Below are 19,541 nucleotides of genomic sequence, written 5' to 3'. Positions count from 1 at the left end.
AATTCAGGAATAAATCGAAAACTCATTTATAACACTGGTGGATCTAGGGTGTGCTTGGTGGGAGTGAGGTTCACTTTCTAATATTTTCCAACTTGACACTTTATTTCATTTTGGGAGACCAAATATGCAAATAACTGCACCAGCATTGTCAATCGCTGTCACCACTATTTTCGGCGTAAATATCTGCAAACCAATGATATAAGATTACTGACAGAAGATCAGATCGCAGGTTTTCATATTTCTGTTCGAAAATTAATGTTTTATGGCTTAAACCGTTAGTAATGGTTTAAGAAAAATACATAAAACATCAATTTTTGAATTTAAATATAGAAATCTGCGATCTATTTTTTGTCAGCAGTCTTATATAACTGGTTTCCATGGATTTTCGCAAAAATTGGCTCGTTCCTAGACAAAAAAAAGTTGTCAAAATGGTCAATCTGTGAGAGTGCAGCTTTAAGTTCCATATAGGAGATACAAAGTGATCAAATACGTCCAAAATGCATCATTTCGAACTAGAAAATGTATTGTTTTTTTCGGCGGGGGGAGGGGGCAATGCTCTAAACCAAATAAATTTCGCTACGAAAGGTGGAACACGAGTAAAAAAGAGTACATCCCCAAGTCACGCCCCCTCTAACATCATATCCTTGTCACACATGCCGCATTTACACCGTATGAAATTTCCTTCTGGGGGAGAGGGCACGCGTCCTTCAGTTGATGCAACCCAGTTGCGCCCCGCTCTAACGTCAACTCCTAGATCTGTCCATGAGAAATACATAAATTATATTCTTTCGTGCTTTGGTTGTAATAATGATCGATTTACAAAACATTTTTGTAAAGGAAAACCTGCTTCATAAATGATCATACACTGATATCAGCAAATATCCATTAGATAATTGTGTCTGGTTGAGCTTTTATCCGACAATGTCGGTGTATGGTCATACGGCCCAATAGTCATACCGCAACGAACATTTAGCATTCAGACTAACAATTACACCGAAATGCCTTAATGTAATTATGATGGTCGTGCGACAAAAATAATATACGGGACTTAAATAACAACGGGAGTATTCGATATGCAAACAACAACCCACCGAGAAGTGTTATCTCAACTGAGGCGTATTCAATGAATGACATTACACTTTACCTTCGTAAATTATACTAATAAATACATCGTGTGATTTACAATAAGTGATCTTTATGTAGTTTCGATATAGCAAATGTCGATGGATATTTTGAAGTATTTCATTGTGTTCTGTTATGAGAATAATAAAACGTTCATGTATTAAATATACGTGTACATGTAGGTGGTACCTGCCTTGGTCTGTGTTTCAAATAAATGGAAGTATGTTTTTGAGCTAGGTTTAAGATGACTAACATATCTTTGGAGGACCTGAACAGGAGAGAAGTCATCCGACAGATACCTTTATTTATATATTTGATAATCATTGGGATAACTGGGAGTATTGGTAACGCGCTAGTGTTCTACGTTTACAAGAAGAAGTACGGACGATCAAATTGTCGGACATTTATACTCTGTTTGTCAGTGATTGGACTTATCGCGTGTGTGTGTGTTATTCCGATTGAAATATTGACATTATTTCACGAATACAACTTTTACCGTGAGAGAATCTGCAAAACAAGCGTTTTTCTGAACACTTGGCCGACGTTGACGTCAGGGGTTTTGCTCCTGTGCATTGCCATAGACAGGTACCGTAAAGTGTGTAGACCTTTTAAATGGCAAATTTCCCACAGGGAATCGATCATTATGTGTATAGCGGCTGGAGTAATTGGCGTCGCGTTTTCATGGATATCGCCAGTCATTTACGGCATCCAGACGTCACGTCATCCGCATTACGACATCAACGTTACAACGTGCGTGGAAACGGATAGTGCAAAAGCGACGGTATTTCCAATACTCAACAACGTGTTGTTTGCTGTTCTATTTGTTTGCTCATTGGCTGGAATAATTGTGATGTACTGTTTCATTGGCGTAAGCATAAAACACCATAACGAACGACGGACTCAGTTTCTAGGACGACGAGACGTCGTATCGACCGCCGCTAACGAACCACTGCGAATTAAAAGCGAAAATGCGAACACAACCAGTGATCCATTGTTTTGCTCCGATGATAAAAACTCGGAACGAATCTCAAAGAGGAAATCAGCAATCTCAACTTTAGAACCAGAACGATCTAACAGACATTCCATCCTAAGTTCTATGATGTCGTACGCCGCCCGCCCGATTTCATTTCTCACAAGAACATTATCATCAAAATATTCGGGAAATGAAGTAAATTACAGACAAAAAGATCGACGGTCCCAGAAACAATACAATGCAATGAAAACTGCCAAAATCATGTTCCAAGTTTCCCTGGCTTTCATTGTTAGTTACACTCCATTACTTTGTATTCTATTGATAAGGACATTCAATAGTGACTTTGTGCAATCTTTAAACGATAGTCAACGAACAGCATACAAGTTTTTTCTTAGATCGTACTACTTAAATTTTGCTCTTAATCCAATAATTTACGGTGTAAGGGATGTCAGATTTCGACAAGCATGTAAGCACTTATTGTGCAGATGCAAAAAATAAGCCATCCGATGTTTTGGGGTATTTAAGTAGTCTTGATCTTATAAAGCTACACACTCACAGATCGTTCTGATAACTTTTCATTTTTGTCTTGGAATGAGGTAATTTCTAATGTCTGGAAACTACTGCTGACAAAATATCATATCGCAGCTATTTTCATTTTTACGTTCGTAAATTCATGTTTTATGCCAAAAAACTTTTTCTTAAAGCGTAAGTAACGCTTTTAGCCATTAAACTTAAATTTTCGAACGTTAATATTTAAAACTTCGATCTGATATTACCGGTATGTCACAAGTATAATATCACTGGTTTCCAGATATTTACGCAAAGATCGGTTCATTCCAATACCTGTGTGAAAAACTATATATATATAAATAAAAAACAAGACAAAAAATTGTCAAAATGGTCAAACTGTGAGAGTACAGCTTTAGGGTGAAACTCACTGGACACACTAATCTATTGTGGTTTTTCAATTGATAGAGATAACACGATAATCTTATTTGTTTAATAAAATACATGAATCACTATCTCAAAAGCATGCTGTTTTATTACTTCCGTACTTAGAAGGCTGGCTCTTGATTTAACAATTTACAGTTGACACAGTCAAAGTGGCTGACTAACGAAAGTTTATCTTAGGTATCAAATACTCATGTGTTTTTGATTATCATGCATGGCCACCCTATATTATATATTATTTTGGTAAAATTTGAATGAGTTTTATTTGAAGAGAAAGAATATGTCAAAACATGCGCTCAACTATACGCCGCTTTGTCTTAGAAATAAATACAATACTGATGTTATGTGTGCCCGTCAAAAGCAATAAAAAGACAAATTAAAAAGTATATTAGAAACGCCGCAATGCGACTAAACCATGTTTCCAATGATTGGCAGAAGTACTTCAGCCTTCGTTGTGAGATTATCTTTTTCTACTTTTAGTAACAGTGACCTTGACTCTAGCGGCCCCAAGCACAATCCCATGAAAGGTCTCCATAAATCCTTTCTATATACCAAGTTTGGGCGCAATATGTCAACCCTAACTAAAGTTAGTCGGTACCAACTGTATTTCTACTGTTAGTTACAATGACCTTGACCCAGAAGGCAATCACATGAAAGGTCTCCATAACACTTCCTATACACAAAGTTTGATCACAATATGTCAGCCCCTAACTTAAGTTATTCAGTACTGAACATTTTTTCTAGTTTTAGTAACATTGACATTGACCTTGAATATCGGGGCCCCAAACACAATTCCATAAACAGTCTCGATTATCTCTTCATATATACCAAGTTCGGTCACAATATGTTGATCCAAACTTAAGTCATTAAATACCAACCATTTTTCTATTAATAGTAACAGTGACCTTGACCTTGAAAGTAAATTAAGGGCCATAATTTGTATTAAGGGTTAAATTGGACTTTAACCCTTATTGTAAAATGGTCGTCAATAATTGTGCAAAGGGTATAGAAGTAAATAATAAAAATTACCAACTTGCCCAAAAACTTGAATCTGCAATAAAACTTTTACCCAAGTTCTTAAGTCAATCAGGGGCCATAATTTGTTTTAAGGATAATATGGAGTAATGTAACCTCATTGTGTGATGATCCTGAACAACTGTGTGAAGTATTAAGTGAATTGAATGAAGGGTATTGGAGTTACAAGTGAAAATGCCAACCTGCCCTAAAACTTTAACCGGACACCAAAGCTGACGCCAATGCTGAGGCGAGTAGTAAAGCCTCCTTATTCTTCAAATAGTCAAGCTAAAAAAAGGAAAGAAAGATTCAATCTGTATAAATCTAGTATTTATTTCTTTCATTAAATAAGCATTGAACAGCATAATTACATGACAGGATAAACATGGGTAACATTAATTCTTAAACATGATTGTAACATTAATTAACTCAAGCATGTACATCTCAAACAGTCAACATCCATTGCTCACAAAAGAATTCTCAAAATCAGGTGTAACATCAAAGCATATCATTTATACACCCAACAAAAAAGTAAAGAATGATTTATTAAGACAAGTATCTTATGCATATAATTTCTTCACCCAACTTTAATTAAGCAACTGAAAACTTCTGATAGGTTCACTTGTTAAAAGATGCACTCTTACTCCCAAACAAGATTTACCACAATTCATACAAATGTTTTAACATACCAAAAGGAATTGATAAATGTCGAAAACAATTATTCTTATGAAGAATACCGAATTTATGTTGGTTAAACATGTATATGTTTTGATTTTGAAAAAGAGTGTCACTTTAAAAATCATTTCTATTTTCAAGCAATGTTTGAATAATGGACCAAAATCTCAATTCGGAAAAAAAAAGTATGAGTACGAGGGATTCAGACCCTAACCAGTGTTAAACAGCTTGGAGCTTGTTTATAATATGTTTTATGCAATCTTTATCCATTTCAAGGTATGTCTCATTATTTTTAATGCAAATATCCTGCCCCAAAAAAACAATGCAGCAACTCTAAACTTGAGGATAGTCTGAAATTGTTACTTCTCAATTAATCCTGTACTTTTATCATCCCTGTAAGCATTCTTTGTTGTTGTTTTCTTTCTGTTTATTTCAAGATGAGTGTGCTGAAGTTATATATAAATTTTACAAGTGACTTCTAACTTTTTTTGTCCAACATATTATAAGTATAACTGTTATATATATGTATAACAGCACATGGCACTCATCTGACTACTGTAAATAAACCAGATTTTGCTAGGTATTTCTTGCAATTTTTTGGTTTGGACCACTTTCACATTGTTAAAAATTGTGATGCTATTGTTAAATAATCAAATTAGATTGTTTCAAACAAAAATCGCAAAAATATAAACCCTCACAAATTTAAAACATTCTTCAGTATTTATTCACAAATTCATTTCCACTTGACCCAAATAATTAAACAAATACAAACAAAAACAAAAATTACAAAATTAATTGCACATGTCGTTATTTTTAACTTTAAAAAGAAAATTAACTCTTTTTAATTTCTGAGATGTTAAGGTATTCAACCAACATTCATATATTTTGAATTTGATTAAACAAGTTTTTTGGGGAATGAATAATAAAACATAAACCTTACTATTAATTGTTTTTTAAATAAAAGATGCTTTAATGTATTGATGATGATAAAAATGTACATTTGTATTGCTTTGTTTCTTATTCAAAAAGAGATTTGTTACCTCTGAGTATTTTAATGGAGTCCAAATATTTCTATAAGTGCAATAGTATATTCATAATTACTGGTTACATACTGTAATACACTTGAATAAAATTATATTACAGTAGCATGAATATTTGTAAATGGTCCCATATATTGTTTCAGAAAAGCAATATTAGTTATTTGGGCATTTTTTTTTTTATTTTCGTTTGTAAGGCAAAATAGAAAATGAAACACAACCGGACAAACACATACTGTTAGAAGTAACTATCAATGAATCTTTAGCTCAAAGTGCTTACTTAGATACATAAAGAAAACAACAATTTATTCACATCAAATTAGATCCACATTTAGTACTGTGAAAAGCTGTTTATTTCTTCACCTTTAATCAAATCAATGAAATAAATCTTCGATTATACATACATTAGAAGTTACATTTACATCAGTAACAAGATTTTTTTTTCAATTTGTTAAGAATTGTTGATAATTAACAATGCCATGTACGTATTACATCATTCTGCATGAATAGAAGAGTAATATGCAAACCAATTTATACAGCACTCTTGGGCCACACTTAAAAAACATACTTTGTCTGACCAAACCTGACCCACATTTTTATGGATGGGTTGGTAGGAAGGTTTTTTGTTTGCTTTTTATTTTACTTCCTCACCTTTAAGACCAAAGAGGTCAGAAGACATCTGGTATTTTTGTAATTCAGTCGGGTTTGGCCAAACAATCTATTCCTTTAATGTGACCTTATAATAACGAATTGCACGTTTATCAAAGCAATATTCCGCATGAATTTGTTCTAAAATACATAACAAATTAAATGTAAGTTTTGAAACAATAGCACTATGAATATTTTACACAAAAATACAGTTAAAAATGACAGTCCCTCGCAAATAAATACACATATGATATTTCATGTCATTTAAAACAAAAAATTAAATCTTTTTGGTAATGTTTCTCCATGCAACTTCCTTCATGGCAAGCGGATAACATTTCTTGTCTGTTTTCCGTCAAAAGGAGGCATACTTCTTATACAAATATTAAAGCTATGGGCCTTGCTATACATGTGTTGCTGGTAACATGTGTACTAAGTTTCATGATAATATTTTGATATTAATTCCAGTTAAGGGAAATACAGTTCTTTTTGCATAATAAAAGGCCAATGACGATGCAAAGATGTCACAATACCTCAACTGAAAAGCCAAAAATACCTAGAACATTTTGCAATGCCTTCTCCGCTCTTTAATTAAAAGTATCACTAACAATGTAGCAATATGATAACATATAATTAGTGTTGGGAATCGTCGGTTCACACAAGTAACTTATCATCGATAGTACAATCGTTGTTTTTTTAAATACTAGATAGTACCTGAATTGTAGTTGTATTCATGTACAGTATTAAACTCTAAATCATTATATGCATACTGTATACGTTATGTCTATAATTGAAGTTATTTAGTGTTGTTGTATAAAAATAGTTCATTTTCTTGCTTATTGTGGCACTCATCAGCCATTTTGTTAAAGATAACATCTGAACACTTACTAATCATTTTTATTTTTTTTCTCTCGATGATTGATTATAACCAAATACAATCAATTGTCGCCAATTTCAGACCCAACCAATCGATTTTCGATTATAATCGATCATCGGAACATCACTACATATTATAGAAAGCGATGTACTGAAACAGAACATTTCAAAAGAATGTGTAGTTAAATTCTTTGTAAAAAATGAAGCCCACAAAACCTCAACTTCATAACTATCAGAACAATTTATGTACGAATAAATGGCTTCAAATCAAATTCCAATCAACCAAGAACAAAGATTTAACTAATCAACTGGCTGCAAAAATATACATTTGTATCTTATAAGGTTTATATAATCTATATAATGGATGGACAAATTGGAGTTGCATGAAATCACAAAGTTTTCCGTGTGTTGCCAATGTTTGCATGGCTATCACAAATATGAAGTCCAAAACAATGTTTTGAGACACAGACTGCATGCCGACCCTATACAGTAGGAAGAGCCTTTATTGCGTGACGATGCTATAAGACCTCGGACGTTAAAACGGTCTTGATTTCTCCGAGAACGTTAGAAAGAAGTGAGCCATCTGAAGACTTTCCATCGACTGTGACTTCACCTTTGGCCTGAAAATAATGAGAAACATGTTTTTGGTAAACTTTATGCACAATTTTTGACAAAGTAATCGTATTTCAAGTTTTTATCAAAACAAAAGAAATATTTGATTATCTTAAGCATTTCATTCTTTGAAAACACAAGTATAATGGTTATTATATTGAGTAAAGCACCTACATGTTTGACTAGAAGACAGAGGTGTTGACCCTGTATTGACCGTCCGTACAGTGAGGCACTGTCTTCCACCTTCTCAACAACTGAAACAAGAGAGTAAACATAGCAATAAATATGTGGCTATATATGGACAATTCTTAAAGATTTTAAACTCTTCATAGCAAACTTTGAAAACTAACACAAGCACTGACAATGCTTTTAAATTTTCTCAGGAAATTAAGGCCTTAAAGAGGCATAACTCTTATATATTTAAGCACGAGTTATGCGACTTAATTATTATGTACATACTATCCTAGTGAACATGTGGACCAAGTTTAATATGAATATGTGACTTAGTATTATTATGTGCATACCATCATAGTGAATATAAGGACCAAGTTTCATGTGTATATCTTAAACATTTTTTTAGATATGCTAAAAGGTTAAGTCTCAAATACCTTAGTCTCACCAACATAGGAGATTAATACTATAACAATATTTCTACTTCAAAGAACAGACATGCTAGAATTACACAAATTCAGTGGAATTGCTTAAAACCACTGATACATCTGCAAACAGGGCACTATATCAAATCATACTGAGTATTCGATTGTGTATTAAGTGTGAGCACTACTTTTTTTTATCTGACTTCCAACAGCTTCATTCACTCCAGCCACAGCACTTAAAAATTAAGTACCTTGCACAGTTTGGCCACAAAACACTCAAATGAAAATTACCAAAGTATAAACTGAAGTAGTTATTAATCTCATCTCATGTTTGACCTTTCACTTCTATATTGTTCATATTGCACGCAATTACCATCCAAAGACCAGATTTCTAGGTTCAATGTCAAAATCATTTACATTCTTTGGCAAAAAAAATCATGGTTTTCTGAATACATATTTTTGTGGGCACTAAAATTTGTTGATTTTGCATTTTCGAAAAACAAACTCAGCTAAATGAACATATGAAATGAAGTATGTTTCTGTGAACATTTGCCAACAACAGATAATATGAGGAGAATAATTTATCATTTTAATGGTACTATAAGTGACCAGTTTTATTTTAAAGCTGCACTCTCACAGACTGAATGTTTTGACAACTTTTTTGGGGGCCTTGGAATTAGCCAATTTATGCGAAAATGCATGGAAACCAGAGATATAAGACAGCTGACAAAAAAATCAGATCGCGGATTTTCATATCGAGGGGTGGAAGCAAAATGGTTCTATCTTCTTCTTTATTTAAATCTCACTGAGAACCTTTTCGCATTCACACCTCGATATTGAAGTTCAAAAATTGATGTTCTATGCATTTTTCTTAAACCATTAGTAACGCTTTTGGCCATAAGACATTAATTTCGAAAGGAAATAAAAAAATCTGCAATCTGATCTTTTGTCAGCAGTCTTATATCACTGATCTGCAGATATTTATGCAGATTAGGATCATTTATTGACAAAAATAAAAAAGTTGTCAAAACGGTAAATCTGTGAGAGTGCAGCTTTAAGGTATCCCAGACACAATTACGTGAAATTTGGATGCCTGGTGACCTCATATTATTTAATTTGCATTTGAAAGGGTTTGATATGTAGAGAAAGAATATATTTCCCAATAAAATTACAAACAAGCTGTTGGATTTCAATTTTGATTTAAGAAAGGTCAGTTCACGTCCGATTTTGTTGAAATAAATGAAAAAAAAAAAAAAACTGCGATAACTGTATCTGTTATGTACTTTCAGACATTTATTTCATCATATTAGTAATCAGAAACCATTACCCTTTCAAATGAAGTTACTTCACCAAGCATTAGAATTAAGCGTTATGGGCAAGCTTATTTAACATCCGACACCTTATCAACAGACAAGATAACATAATGATCTTAAAGGGACTCGCTCATGTTTTTGGACCGAAAATTTGTTTTCCATCATTATTTTACCCTCTAATATAGAAATTGAAGAAAAAAATACAATTACAGTAAGACAGTATTTTGGTTTTAGTGGGGTGCAAACTCATGCCAGTAAAGTCAAGTAGAAATGAAAGCAGACTGACGCCCAAACCACTAGGCCACCAGGTCTTATTAATGACAAAAATGAGGGATATTTTTACCTTTCAACAATACATTGAAAACATCGCGTGATAATGTCAATAACCAACAATGAATTGCTCAAAGCTATTATTAACTCTTATGAATATTGTGGAATTCAGACAATATCTGAGCAAGTATCAACATTTGCTGAAGGGTTCCAGCTTTTGGAATCTTAGTTTTAACACTCCTAATGATTTCCCACACTTCATTTCGTAATTAAAAAGAAGTTAATTTTACAAAACATGAGAGTATCCCTTTAAATGTATGATAAATAGTAGAGAAAAGTGAGGAGGAAAACTAGTTACTTCCTGCCCTTATAAAACTTGATAATTTTTTTTACGATAACATGCAAAACAAACAAACATGTAAGTTACCTTTGAAATGATTGTAAAAGCAAATTCTAAGAAGAGCTCCATCAAAGTTTGTATCGACTGGAGTACATTTTATAGTTCCCTTCTCCGTTAAATCTCCTGAGCCGAGAAGGGATGCAAATTCAGTACTGAAAATAAAGAGTTAAACATCTATCATATTGTTTACATTCATAGGTATTAAAATTTTCCATGAAAACTGTTGAACACTATTAGTAAGTACTTTTCGATATAAATATTTAATTTGATCATTATTTTCTTTTACTTAAAACAATGGCCAAAAAATGGATGCTAACATTTAACCATTGTAAAGTTTTCTCATTTCATCTGGGGTCATAAATCAACATTTATTAAAGCCAGAGTCAAGGTTATACACCGTCTATTATGCCTGTAAATTTCATGCAAATATCTATTAAATTAATTTTTCATGTTATTGCTAAAACTTTAAAAGTCTTTGCACAAAGAGAGCACACCAATGACATCTACTCTATTATAACACCATGGTTTGTTTTTTTCTAAATAAGTGACAATCTAACATTGACAACCCCCTACCTTTTACAGGGGACAGCCACTATGAAAGAGCTACAGTCAAGGGTGAGACGGAAGTCTAGTTTCTCATGTGTTGAGCCATCATCCATCTGAAATGTAACCATTATAAGTTTACATTATTATGCAGTGCTCCAGCTAGGCCTAAATAGCAGGGTGTGGCACCCTGCTGCCCTTTTCCAGCACCCTCCTACCATTTTACAACATCTTGCTACTCCCTTTTGTTTGACAGAGTCAATTTTCAGAAATAAGTATAAAATACTAAATATACATAATTTTGGCACTAAAGTCAAGATTACAGCTGTCAGAGGTATTCGTAACAAATAAGTATTGAAAGTAGTACCAACTCATACACAATATTCAATAAGAATAGGACCTGGCAAGTGCCCAACTCAGGCTCATTCAATGCACATCAAAAGTGCCCAATCAGACCTCATACCCAGCCCTTTTCAAAACCTGGCTGGAGCACTCTCATGTGTTAATGTGTTATTCATCATACTTCTAAAACCACAGTTTTATTATTTTTGTATTTATATTTTTTTTCCTTACACTAAACAATGGCAACTTATATTTAATAATCTGTTTCTCACCTTGACCATATAAGTCAGAGTTCCGCGTAGCTTTGACGGTTGTGAGAGACTGTCAACGTTGAACGCAAACTGTCCCTCGTTGCTAACACTAGGAGGAAGAACGAACGGCACCGGCACTGCATCATGGTTCGAATGACCCATCTAGAAGTGTAAATAATTGTCTAGATGTGTAAATAATTGTATCTGATGCATTGTCATATCCAATATATATGCATACTGATTCCAATGTTACTGAAGGCAAATAACAATTTTAAAGGGGCACAATAAACATATAAGTTGATGCAAAATTATTCTTTTTATTTTTAATGTATTATTATGTTTAACTACATTGACTTCAATTATTTACAGAAAACAAAAAACAAGATTTGTGTACCGATATAAAATATTAGTGATATTTAAGCATTTTTCCATTTGAGGAATTTGTCACCATGATGCAATAATTAAAAAAAACACTCATAAAGGCTATTATAAATATTTTCTAATATCTTTACACAATTCATATGCTTTTTTATTGTTTTGATAATAATGCATTCAATTTAAAAACATTTTTTAAAACTATACCGTGCCCCTTTTAAGGGTAAAAACCTCTCAGAATGCATCATATGTTCAATGAAATACGACTCTCACATTCTGAATGTGAAAAAGCTCAATAGGAAATAAACTGACAATTTATGATCAATATTTCCTCACATCACTCTATACAAGATGTACGTAGATACATATTCAAGGGAATTATTTCAATGCATTTTTTTTTAATGTAACCCACTTTAAGACAACAGCACTACAAGAGGAGACTTACAACCATCCATTTTTCTCAATATAAGGAGTTTAACTTGACAACTGTTTGGTTTATACTAATTTTTTTTAGCTCGATTGTGACGAAAGCTAATAGCTTATAGAATCACTCTCGAGTCCGTTTCCTGGGCAGAAACCAGTACTGTGTCCTTTTTTTGAGAAGCTATGAGAAAGTACCCCTGGTGGGGATCGAACCCACAACCTCTTGGGTGAGAGGCGGACACCTATACCACTAGACCACTCTCACCCTTGACAACTGTTTCAGCTAGGGTTATGAGACTTACTACACGTCGTATTGTAATAGGTATATTTTTTCAGTGAACATTTGTTCCAAGTTTAATGGTGATATCATGTACAAGTTATGGCCAATATTAAAGTTCTAACATGACCACGACAACACCTGCACTGTCTTCCATGACAACACCAATATTATGACAATACCCTGACTTTCCCTCTTGAATGACAGACCTGGTTAAAATCTACATACCCCTCTATCAAGCTTGGTGTTGAGTGTATCCATGACGTTAAACTCAAGGTTCTTGATGATGTTGGCAGTAAAATTGGTGAACACAACAGATAGCACAACCTGGTCTCCACGCTGGGGGCTGACGCGAGTCTCGCACGTCTAAAATGGAAGAAACTATCTCTTACACAAGAGCCCCAAGTGTTTTTTTCCAATTTCTTGGGAATGTGGTCAGGGCTTTTATGATCGGGAAAAATGTGTCATTTTAACAAAAAATGGGAACTTCCAGTTTTGCCTTAAAATAAACAAGACTGCCTTCAAAAATAGTCAGAAAAGATCACAAAAATCATTTACAAACGGAAATTAAAAAAGGGAAAAAAGATCATGTTTTAACATTGAGAATGGGGCTAAACTTTGGCCTCAAATTGGTAAAAAAAACAACAACACTGGCATCACAATGAAACTTCCTGTGAGAGCTTTGTTTACTATTGAATAACTTTTAAATGCAATTAATAAGTAACAGACAACAAATGAAGATGCCCATATGTCAATCACACATTCAACATGACATGAGAGGAGTATAATTTCTATACTGTATGGTTAAATAAGGTTGATGAGCAGATAAAGAAACATGTGAAAATCTACTACCTACCATTTTAATGGTAGCATTCTCAGCCAGTAACCTGTAACTGGACATTGGCTGAAATGAAAAGAAACACATAAGAAACGTGTGACATACATTTTTTTCTGGTGAAGGCACAGAGAATATTTAATCTGAGACTTCATATCCTAGACTGTTTCATCTATGTGATACAAGAAACATTTGAATAAAATTTTGCGCTTGATCTTAAGCGGTGCAAGTATTGTCACATGCTGGAAACTCACAATGGTTTTCTCAAGACAACGGACATGCGCTTGAGTTTATTTGAGTTAGAAGCTGTACTGTAATGAGATTGTCAAGCATTCACCTTCAGGCATGATCACACAACCACAAATGCTTAAACATTGACAGCTGTGATGGCCTCTGGGGAAAGTGTAGTTACCCCCTTGTCTTCTCATAACTCTGGGCCTTCATGCATAACAATAGATCCTCACTTACCTTCACATTAACTGGTGTTAGCCTGTGCTAGGGGACCTGTTCCTGTGAAGGATTAGTTATCCAACCTGTCTCCCAATAACCCTCCGCCCTTGGGCTTTACCATAGAGCTACACTTACCTTTACATTTACAGGTGTGTCAGCCTGTGCAGGGGGCACCTGTTCCTGTGAAGGCGTAGTTATCCCCCCAGTCTCCTCGTAACCTTCAGCCCTGAGGCGTGACTTCTTGGATTTCTTCTCTTTTTTCTCCTTTTTTTCCTTCTTCTCCTTTTTGTTCTTTTTCTTGGAATGTGTCTACAAAATTTTGGGGTTAAATATGTCCTTTATATCATGATTTATTTAAGCTCAATATTTATGTTTTTCAATAAATTACATAATATTTACTTCTATTATAGTTTTTTTTTTTACTTAAGATAGGAATTATCTTTATGATTAACACAACTAAGCATTTTTCAATTATCAAAACTTAATTTAAGTAGTATTATGGCTTATTGAAATAAGCTGCTTAAGCCTGTTAGCTAAAGAAGTTTCGAGAAATTGGGGCCTGATCATAAGTTCACTGTTGATAGTTATATCATTGGCAAAAAGCATTTCTTATGATCTTAGTGTTTAAAATAAGCTTTTAAAAACAAGAAACATACTAGTGACAAGACAAATAACAGTAGACAGTCATCTAAAAGTTGAGTTGGTCTAGTGGTAAAGAAGCCTGCCTAACCCAAGAGGTCTCTGACTGGTGAACTTTTGGGTGCCTCTCACAATACACTAAAACCTTGTTTCCACTAAGGCAACAAAATCTAGCGTGATTTTTTTATCAGAATCAAGCCCACATTATTTGATAGCAGCTTTAATTTAACCATACACAAAAACCAACTTACAGAGCTATCAGGTTTATCAGGTTTGGCCCCCTCGTCTGACGAGAGGTCCTGTAGGGGTGTGACCTTCACTTCACTGACCATTATGGCCCCATGCAAGGGCTCAGAGGGAGTGGCTGCATCCTTACCAGACAACCAGAAATCTAGGTCATTCATCTGCAGAAAAGACATAAAAATGTTAAAGCCAATATAAAATGGCTTTGAAAATTTCAAATTCTTCATTTTATATCTAGATTTGTCTCCTTTTGTGAACTAACATCTTTTTAGATAGTATAGATAGATTAAAATAGCATTTGTTTTTAATAAAATAAAAATCTATGAACAATACATTTAATTTCAAAACCAACTTTTTTCAAATCTCTTAAACTCAGTGTGTGAATACCACATGATAAATTGTTTCATAAATCTTTTATCGGAAGTCAATATTTTGCTTTGAATGAGGACTTTAAACAAAGATAACTTTACCATTGTAAATGAAACATGGTGCAGACTACGCCACTTACAGAGCCCTGCCTTTGGTGTTTGACCAGAGTTTGGATTAGAGTTTAGTTTCTTAAAACACTTTAACAAACATTTTCACAAAACTGTCGCCTGATGTAGCACAGTCAAAACATTATTTTAAAAACAGGTTCTTCAAAGTGAGGAAACTAACCACCTAATCAAACTCCAGTAATAAAACGAAGTTGGGTTCTTTAAGAAGCATAAACTGCCCTTTGTTTCATTTAAAATGGTGAAGAAAAAGAAAAGTTATCTTTGTTTTAACTCTTCATTCGATGCAAAACGCTGCCTTCCGACCTAGCATTTATGACATAATTTATCACATTGTATACACACTCTGAACCTGTGCCAAAGGTTGTGCATGGCAAAGCAAGGAAAGGGGAGGGGTTTTGCCCGCTATTACATTGTATGTATCAGTTATAGTTAAGCATTAACCAACAACCCACCTTCTCCCCATTTTCCTCCCCGACCTGTGTAGGAGGTTGTGTATTGCGGGGTGAGGTGAGGGGGGTGTTATCCCCGTCTATCTCCTCATGGTCCTCCATCATTAGGCTGGGCTCATCAGGAGTGGCCTTGGTCTTCTTCTTATGCTTCTTCTGGAAGGTTCATTTAGGTTGTTGAAACCCTTTAAAACTTTTACCACTTGACCAAACCAAAATTAATGAATTACAGAAATTATGATTGAAGAAAGAAAGAAATGAAGTCAATTCAAGAATATTCTGTCACAATGTTTTGCCTTTTGTATAAATCAATACAAAAAAGTGTAATTTAAAGAAAGGTGCTGAAAACACAGTATTTTCACCGTATGAGACAATAGTTGATCATTGAAAATCTTTAAGGACTCACCAGTCGTTTAATATTTGTGAGTTTTCAGCTATTAAATAGATGGTTACAATCTTCTTATCAGTTTTATTAATATTTTCCATAAATGATTTATTTAATTAATAGTTAAAAGTTTATCACTCAAAATTTATGTTTGTTATACATTTTTATGCATTGATTTTAAATACAAGTATCACTTTGATTGTACCATCTTACCTACTATAAAGATTCTACTAAAAACAAAATGCCTGACAAAACAGATAATTGATCTCAACTCCATTTACCTTATCCGTCTTATCCTCTTTCCGTTTCTTCTTCTCCTTCTTACTCCCGCGGTCCTTCTTCCGGTGTTTACGTCCCTCTTCCGGCTCTGTGGCCTCGGGAAGGGTGTGGTCTGACACTATACGGTGTGTAGGAACTGGTAACATATCACCTGGCTTAAGTGGTCTGAAGAAGAAAGAATAAATTGCCTTTATGATTAAAGTGTCGAGTCAACGAGTTTATTTTTTGTTTTAGGCAACAAAATTATGTGACATGATTATGTACAAATCTAAAATTAAAAAAAAAAACATTTATATTTTTTCTTATGTGTCTAATACTTTCATTCTTTCCAGTTTGTTTCCAGCCTACTACATGTTTAGATCTACAACGGCAGGTAACAATCTAATTCAATAAACAAAATATTGTACAGGCCACCCTCTCTTTTAATCTTCCCAATAAAGATTCAAAGTTGACGGGTGAATGTTTTTTTTATTTATATCTTTATCCAACACTTTCACCTCAAGCATAAATTTCAAAGATTCAAGGCATATAACTCACTCATCAAGGTCAATGTCCAGTTTTTTGTACAGCTCGTCTCCACCTCCATCTTCTTTGTCCGAAACTGCTTCAGCACCCTGTGGAAACAAATACAGAATATTGAACATAGATCATACAAGAAAGTGCTTAAATACTAGACAATTGGTTGATTGGAGCAATGTCAAACAGGAGAATTTTCACTCAACACTTCTGTTACTTCAACAACATTACAAACTGCAGCTTTGTGACAATTTTGTGAAATGTCCTCCCTATCTGGGAAATACTGACTTCTCTTTTCTCTGCTATGGGCACCTAATGTTTTCATAAAATATCCTCCTGTTCATCTCATCACAATCCTTAGAGGCTCATCCATCCCTTGATGTTTCACATCCCCCCCGACCCCCTTACATCAGGCTGCTCGCCTACAGTGGACATCTGGTTAGTTTGTTGAATCCTCATTACAACGAGGCTCTGCCAATTTTGGCTCCAGTACCCCTGTCCCCTTAACCCATCTCCCCATTCCCCGCCCCTCATTTACCTCAGGTAATTCCTCAACTGTGGACACCTGATGTGCCTGTTGAATGTCCTCTTCATCACTGTCCAGAGCCGCCCCCTTAACCTATCTCCCACTTCCCCACCCACAGCTTACCTCAGGTAATTCCTCTACTGTGGACACCTGATGTGCCTGTGGAATGTCCTCTTCATCACTGTCCAGAGCCGCCCCCTTAACCTATCTCCCACTTCCCCACCCACAGCTTACCTCAGGTAATTCCTCTACTGTGGACACCTGATGTGCCTGTGGAATGTCGTCTTCATCACTGTCCGCAGCTGCACCCTTCTTCTTACGTTTCTTCTTCTTCCCACTTTTACGCTTTCTTCTTTCCTCATTTTCCAACTGCATGTACTTGTCGGAGGAAGCAAATCCTGGCACATAATGAAAAGCACCTTGACCGACAAACATTCCTATGCACATGCATGTAAATGTATAAACAAGACTGTAAAATATTTTAACTTACCAGGTATTTTTGAAAGTTTTAGATTTCTCAAAGAAATGAAAGTAACCCTGGGGGAATAACCTGTTTAGCTAAAACATATTTTGAAAACACATTGTTTTACAGCATTAACTTTAGTTTTAGATAGTCACAAATTATTTCTTAGTATTTTTTTTTCAAAGGTACAAGTAAACAGCAGTCATGCGCATGTAGCTTCAGCGGGGAACACTTGGTTATAAGATAATTTACTCATTATGGGAAAAGAAAAAATGTGTTTCATTTCCAAAAAAGCAAACTCTGTATTAAGCCTTTCAAGACACAAAATTGCGGACGGCTATCCCTTTATTTGCTCAAAAGAAAAAAAACAACATGTGTTGTATAGCCTGTTTAAGGCTTTCCACTTGCAGTTATATTCTATACAAGTGTAAAGCAGCTTGTTCAAATTTTATCATCAGCAGTTTAAATTCTATTCAAGTGTAATTCTGCATGTTCTTGGCTTGTCATTTGCAGTTAAAATGTTATGCAAGTGTATTGCAGCTTGTTCAATGCTTGTCATTTGCAACTTATAAATTATACAAGCATAATGCTGCTTATTCAGTATAATGCTCTTATTCAAGACCTGCCATTTGCAGTTTCTACTTTGACAAGTGTAATGTTGCTTGTACACGGCATGCCATTAGCAGTTTATTTTTAAAATTTACTGTGAAGCAGCATAGAGTGCATGAGCTGATTATAATACGGAAGAAATTGGGTATATATGCATGGTGCAGGTGTTTAAAGTAATTTAAGGGGGTAAAATTTAACAACAGGGGTACTGTATATGCAAGTTATTAACACATCCATAGGGGTGTTTCGGTTATAAAGCCAAATACCAGACACTTGGGTTCCACCTGCAATTTTGAATTACTTGTGTATGTTTACAAAGGACATTCAACCCATCAACACACATGTTATGATTGGCAAATGATAGTGGCGATACATCGAGAAATGACTGCAGTTTTCTACAGGCTACTACAAATATAAAGATGATTTAGTTACTGAACAATCTAAAGAGTTCAGGGCCTGTTTCAATAAAGTTCTAAGTCGATCTTAGTCGTATATTGGAATTATTAAAATGTTAAATTTTCATAATTTTGTTCCATATTTGTGCAAGCTGAACAGTAGCCAGCATTTAAAATAAACAGAAAGTTGAGGAAATATAAAAAAGTCAACTTGTTTCCATTTGTGATGCTTATATGAATCTAAGATTATTGAAGTTATGACTTAAGATTCTGTAATGAGGCGGCCTTAGTAGGACCTCTAGAACTCCGCCTCTACCCACCTGGTACATGGAGGGGAACAGAGAGGTCAATCTCCATCACACCATTGGCCTCCTCCTTGGTGCTACTCTTCTGTGGATGAAAGATGAACATTTAATGCTAAAAGAAACAAGGACATGAGCATGAATGAGAGAAAATATTCTTTTTGTTATTTTCCGTAAAAGAATCATTCATGTACATTGCTCATTTTTTTTTCAATCATAACATTCAAGATTTGATACTTTGAGAGTCATAACTCTGGAGTG

General features: G+C 34.5%; 2 protein-coding genes across 4 annotated transcripts in view; one reads left to right on the top strand and one right to left on the bottom strand.

The window, feature by feature from the left end:
• The first annotated feature begins 720 nt into the window (after positions 1 to 720).
• On the top strand, positions 721 to 3,125 carry LOC128214390 (cholecystokinin receptor type A-like). Its single transcript, XM_052920832.1, has one exon. It carries the CDS (start codon positions 1,367 to 1,369, stop codon positions 2,591 to 2,593), a length of 1,227 nt encoding a protein of 408 aa, XP_052776792.1. The 5' UTR covers positions 721 to 1,366; the 3' UTR covers positions 2,594 to 3,125.
• A 1,248-nt stretch (positions 3,126 to 4,373) lies between these two features.
• LOC128214379 (AP-3 complex subunit delta-1-like) overlaps positions 4,374 to 19,541 on the bottom strand; it is a 40,614-nt gene continuing 25,446 nt past the window's right edge. For 2 of the 3 annotated variants that reach the window (XM_052920804.1, XM_052920806.1), the window contains exons 21-35: positions 19,299 to 19,368; positions 18,850 to 18,867; positions 17,746 to 17,909; positions 17,007 to 17,083; positions 16,472 to 16,634; positions 15,812 to 15,961; positions 14,871 to 15,023; positions 14,116 to 14,289; positions 13,552 to 13,599; positions 12,924 to 13,061; positions 11,642 to 11,782; positions 11,058 to 11,143; positions 10,512 to 10,636; positions 8,080 to 8,159; positions 4,374 to 7,913 (exon numbers count right to left, since the gene is read on the bottom strand). In XM_052920804.1, coding sequence (XP_052776764.1) covers positions 7,812 to 7,913; positions 8,080 to 8,159; positions 10,512 to 10,636; positions 11,058 to 11,143; positions 11,642 to 11,782; positions 12,924 to 13,061; positions 13,552 to 13,599; positions 14,116 to 14,289; positions 14,871 to 15,023; positions 15,812 to 15,961; positions 16,472 to 16,634; positions 17,007 to 17,083; positions 17,746 to 17,909; positions 18,850 to 18,867; positions 19,299 to 19,368 — 1,689 coding nt within the window. In that variant the 3' untranslated portion in view covers positions 4,374 to 7,811. The remainder of the gene's footprint in view (positions 7,914 to 8,079; positions 8,160 to 10,511; positions 10,637 to 11,057; positions 11,144 to 11,641; positions 11,783 to 12,923; positions 13,062 to 13,551; positions 13,600 to 14,115; positions 14,290 to 14,870; positions 15,024 to 15,811; positions 15,962 to 16,471; positions 16,635 to 17,006; positions 17,084 to 17,745; positions 17,910 to 18,849; positions 18,868 to 19,298; positions 19,369 to 19,541) is intronic. The other variant, XM_052920805.1, reaches the window with a different exon arrangement.

This window comes from Mya arenaria, chromosome 13 (genome assembly GCF_026914265.1).
Source record: "Mya arenaria isolate MELC-2E11 chromosome 13, ASM2691426v1".
NCBI lineage: Eukaryota > Metazoa > Mollusca > Bivalvia > Myida > Myidae > Mya > Mya arenaria.
The sequence above is the reverse complement of the archived record's forward strand: the minus strand, read 5'-3'. Positions and strand labels throughout refer to the sequence as shown.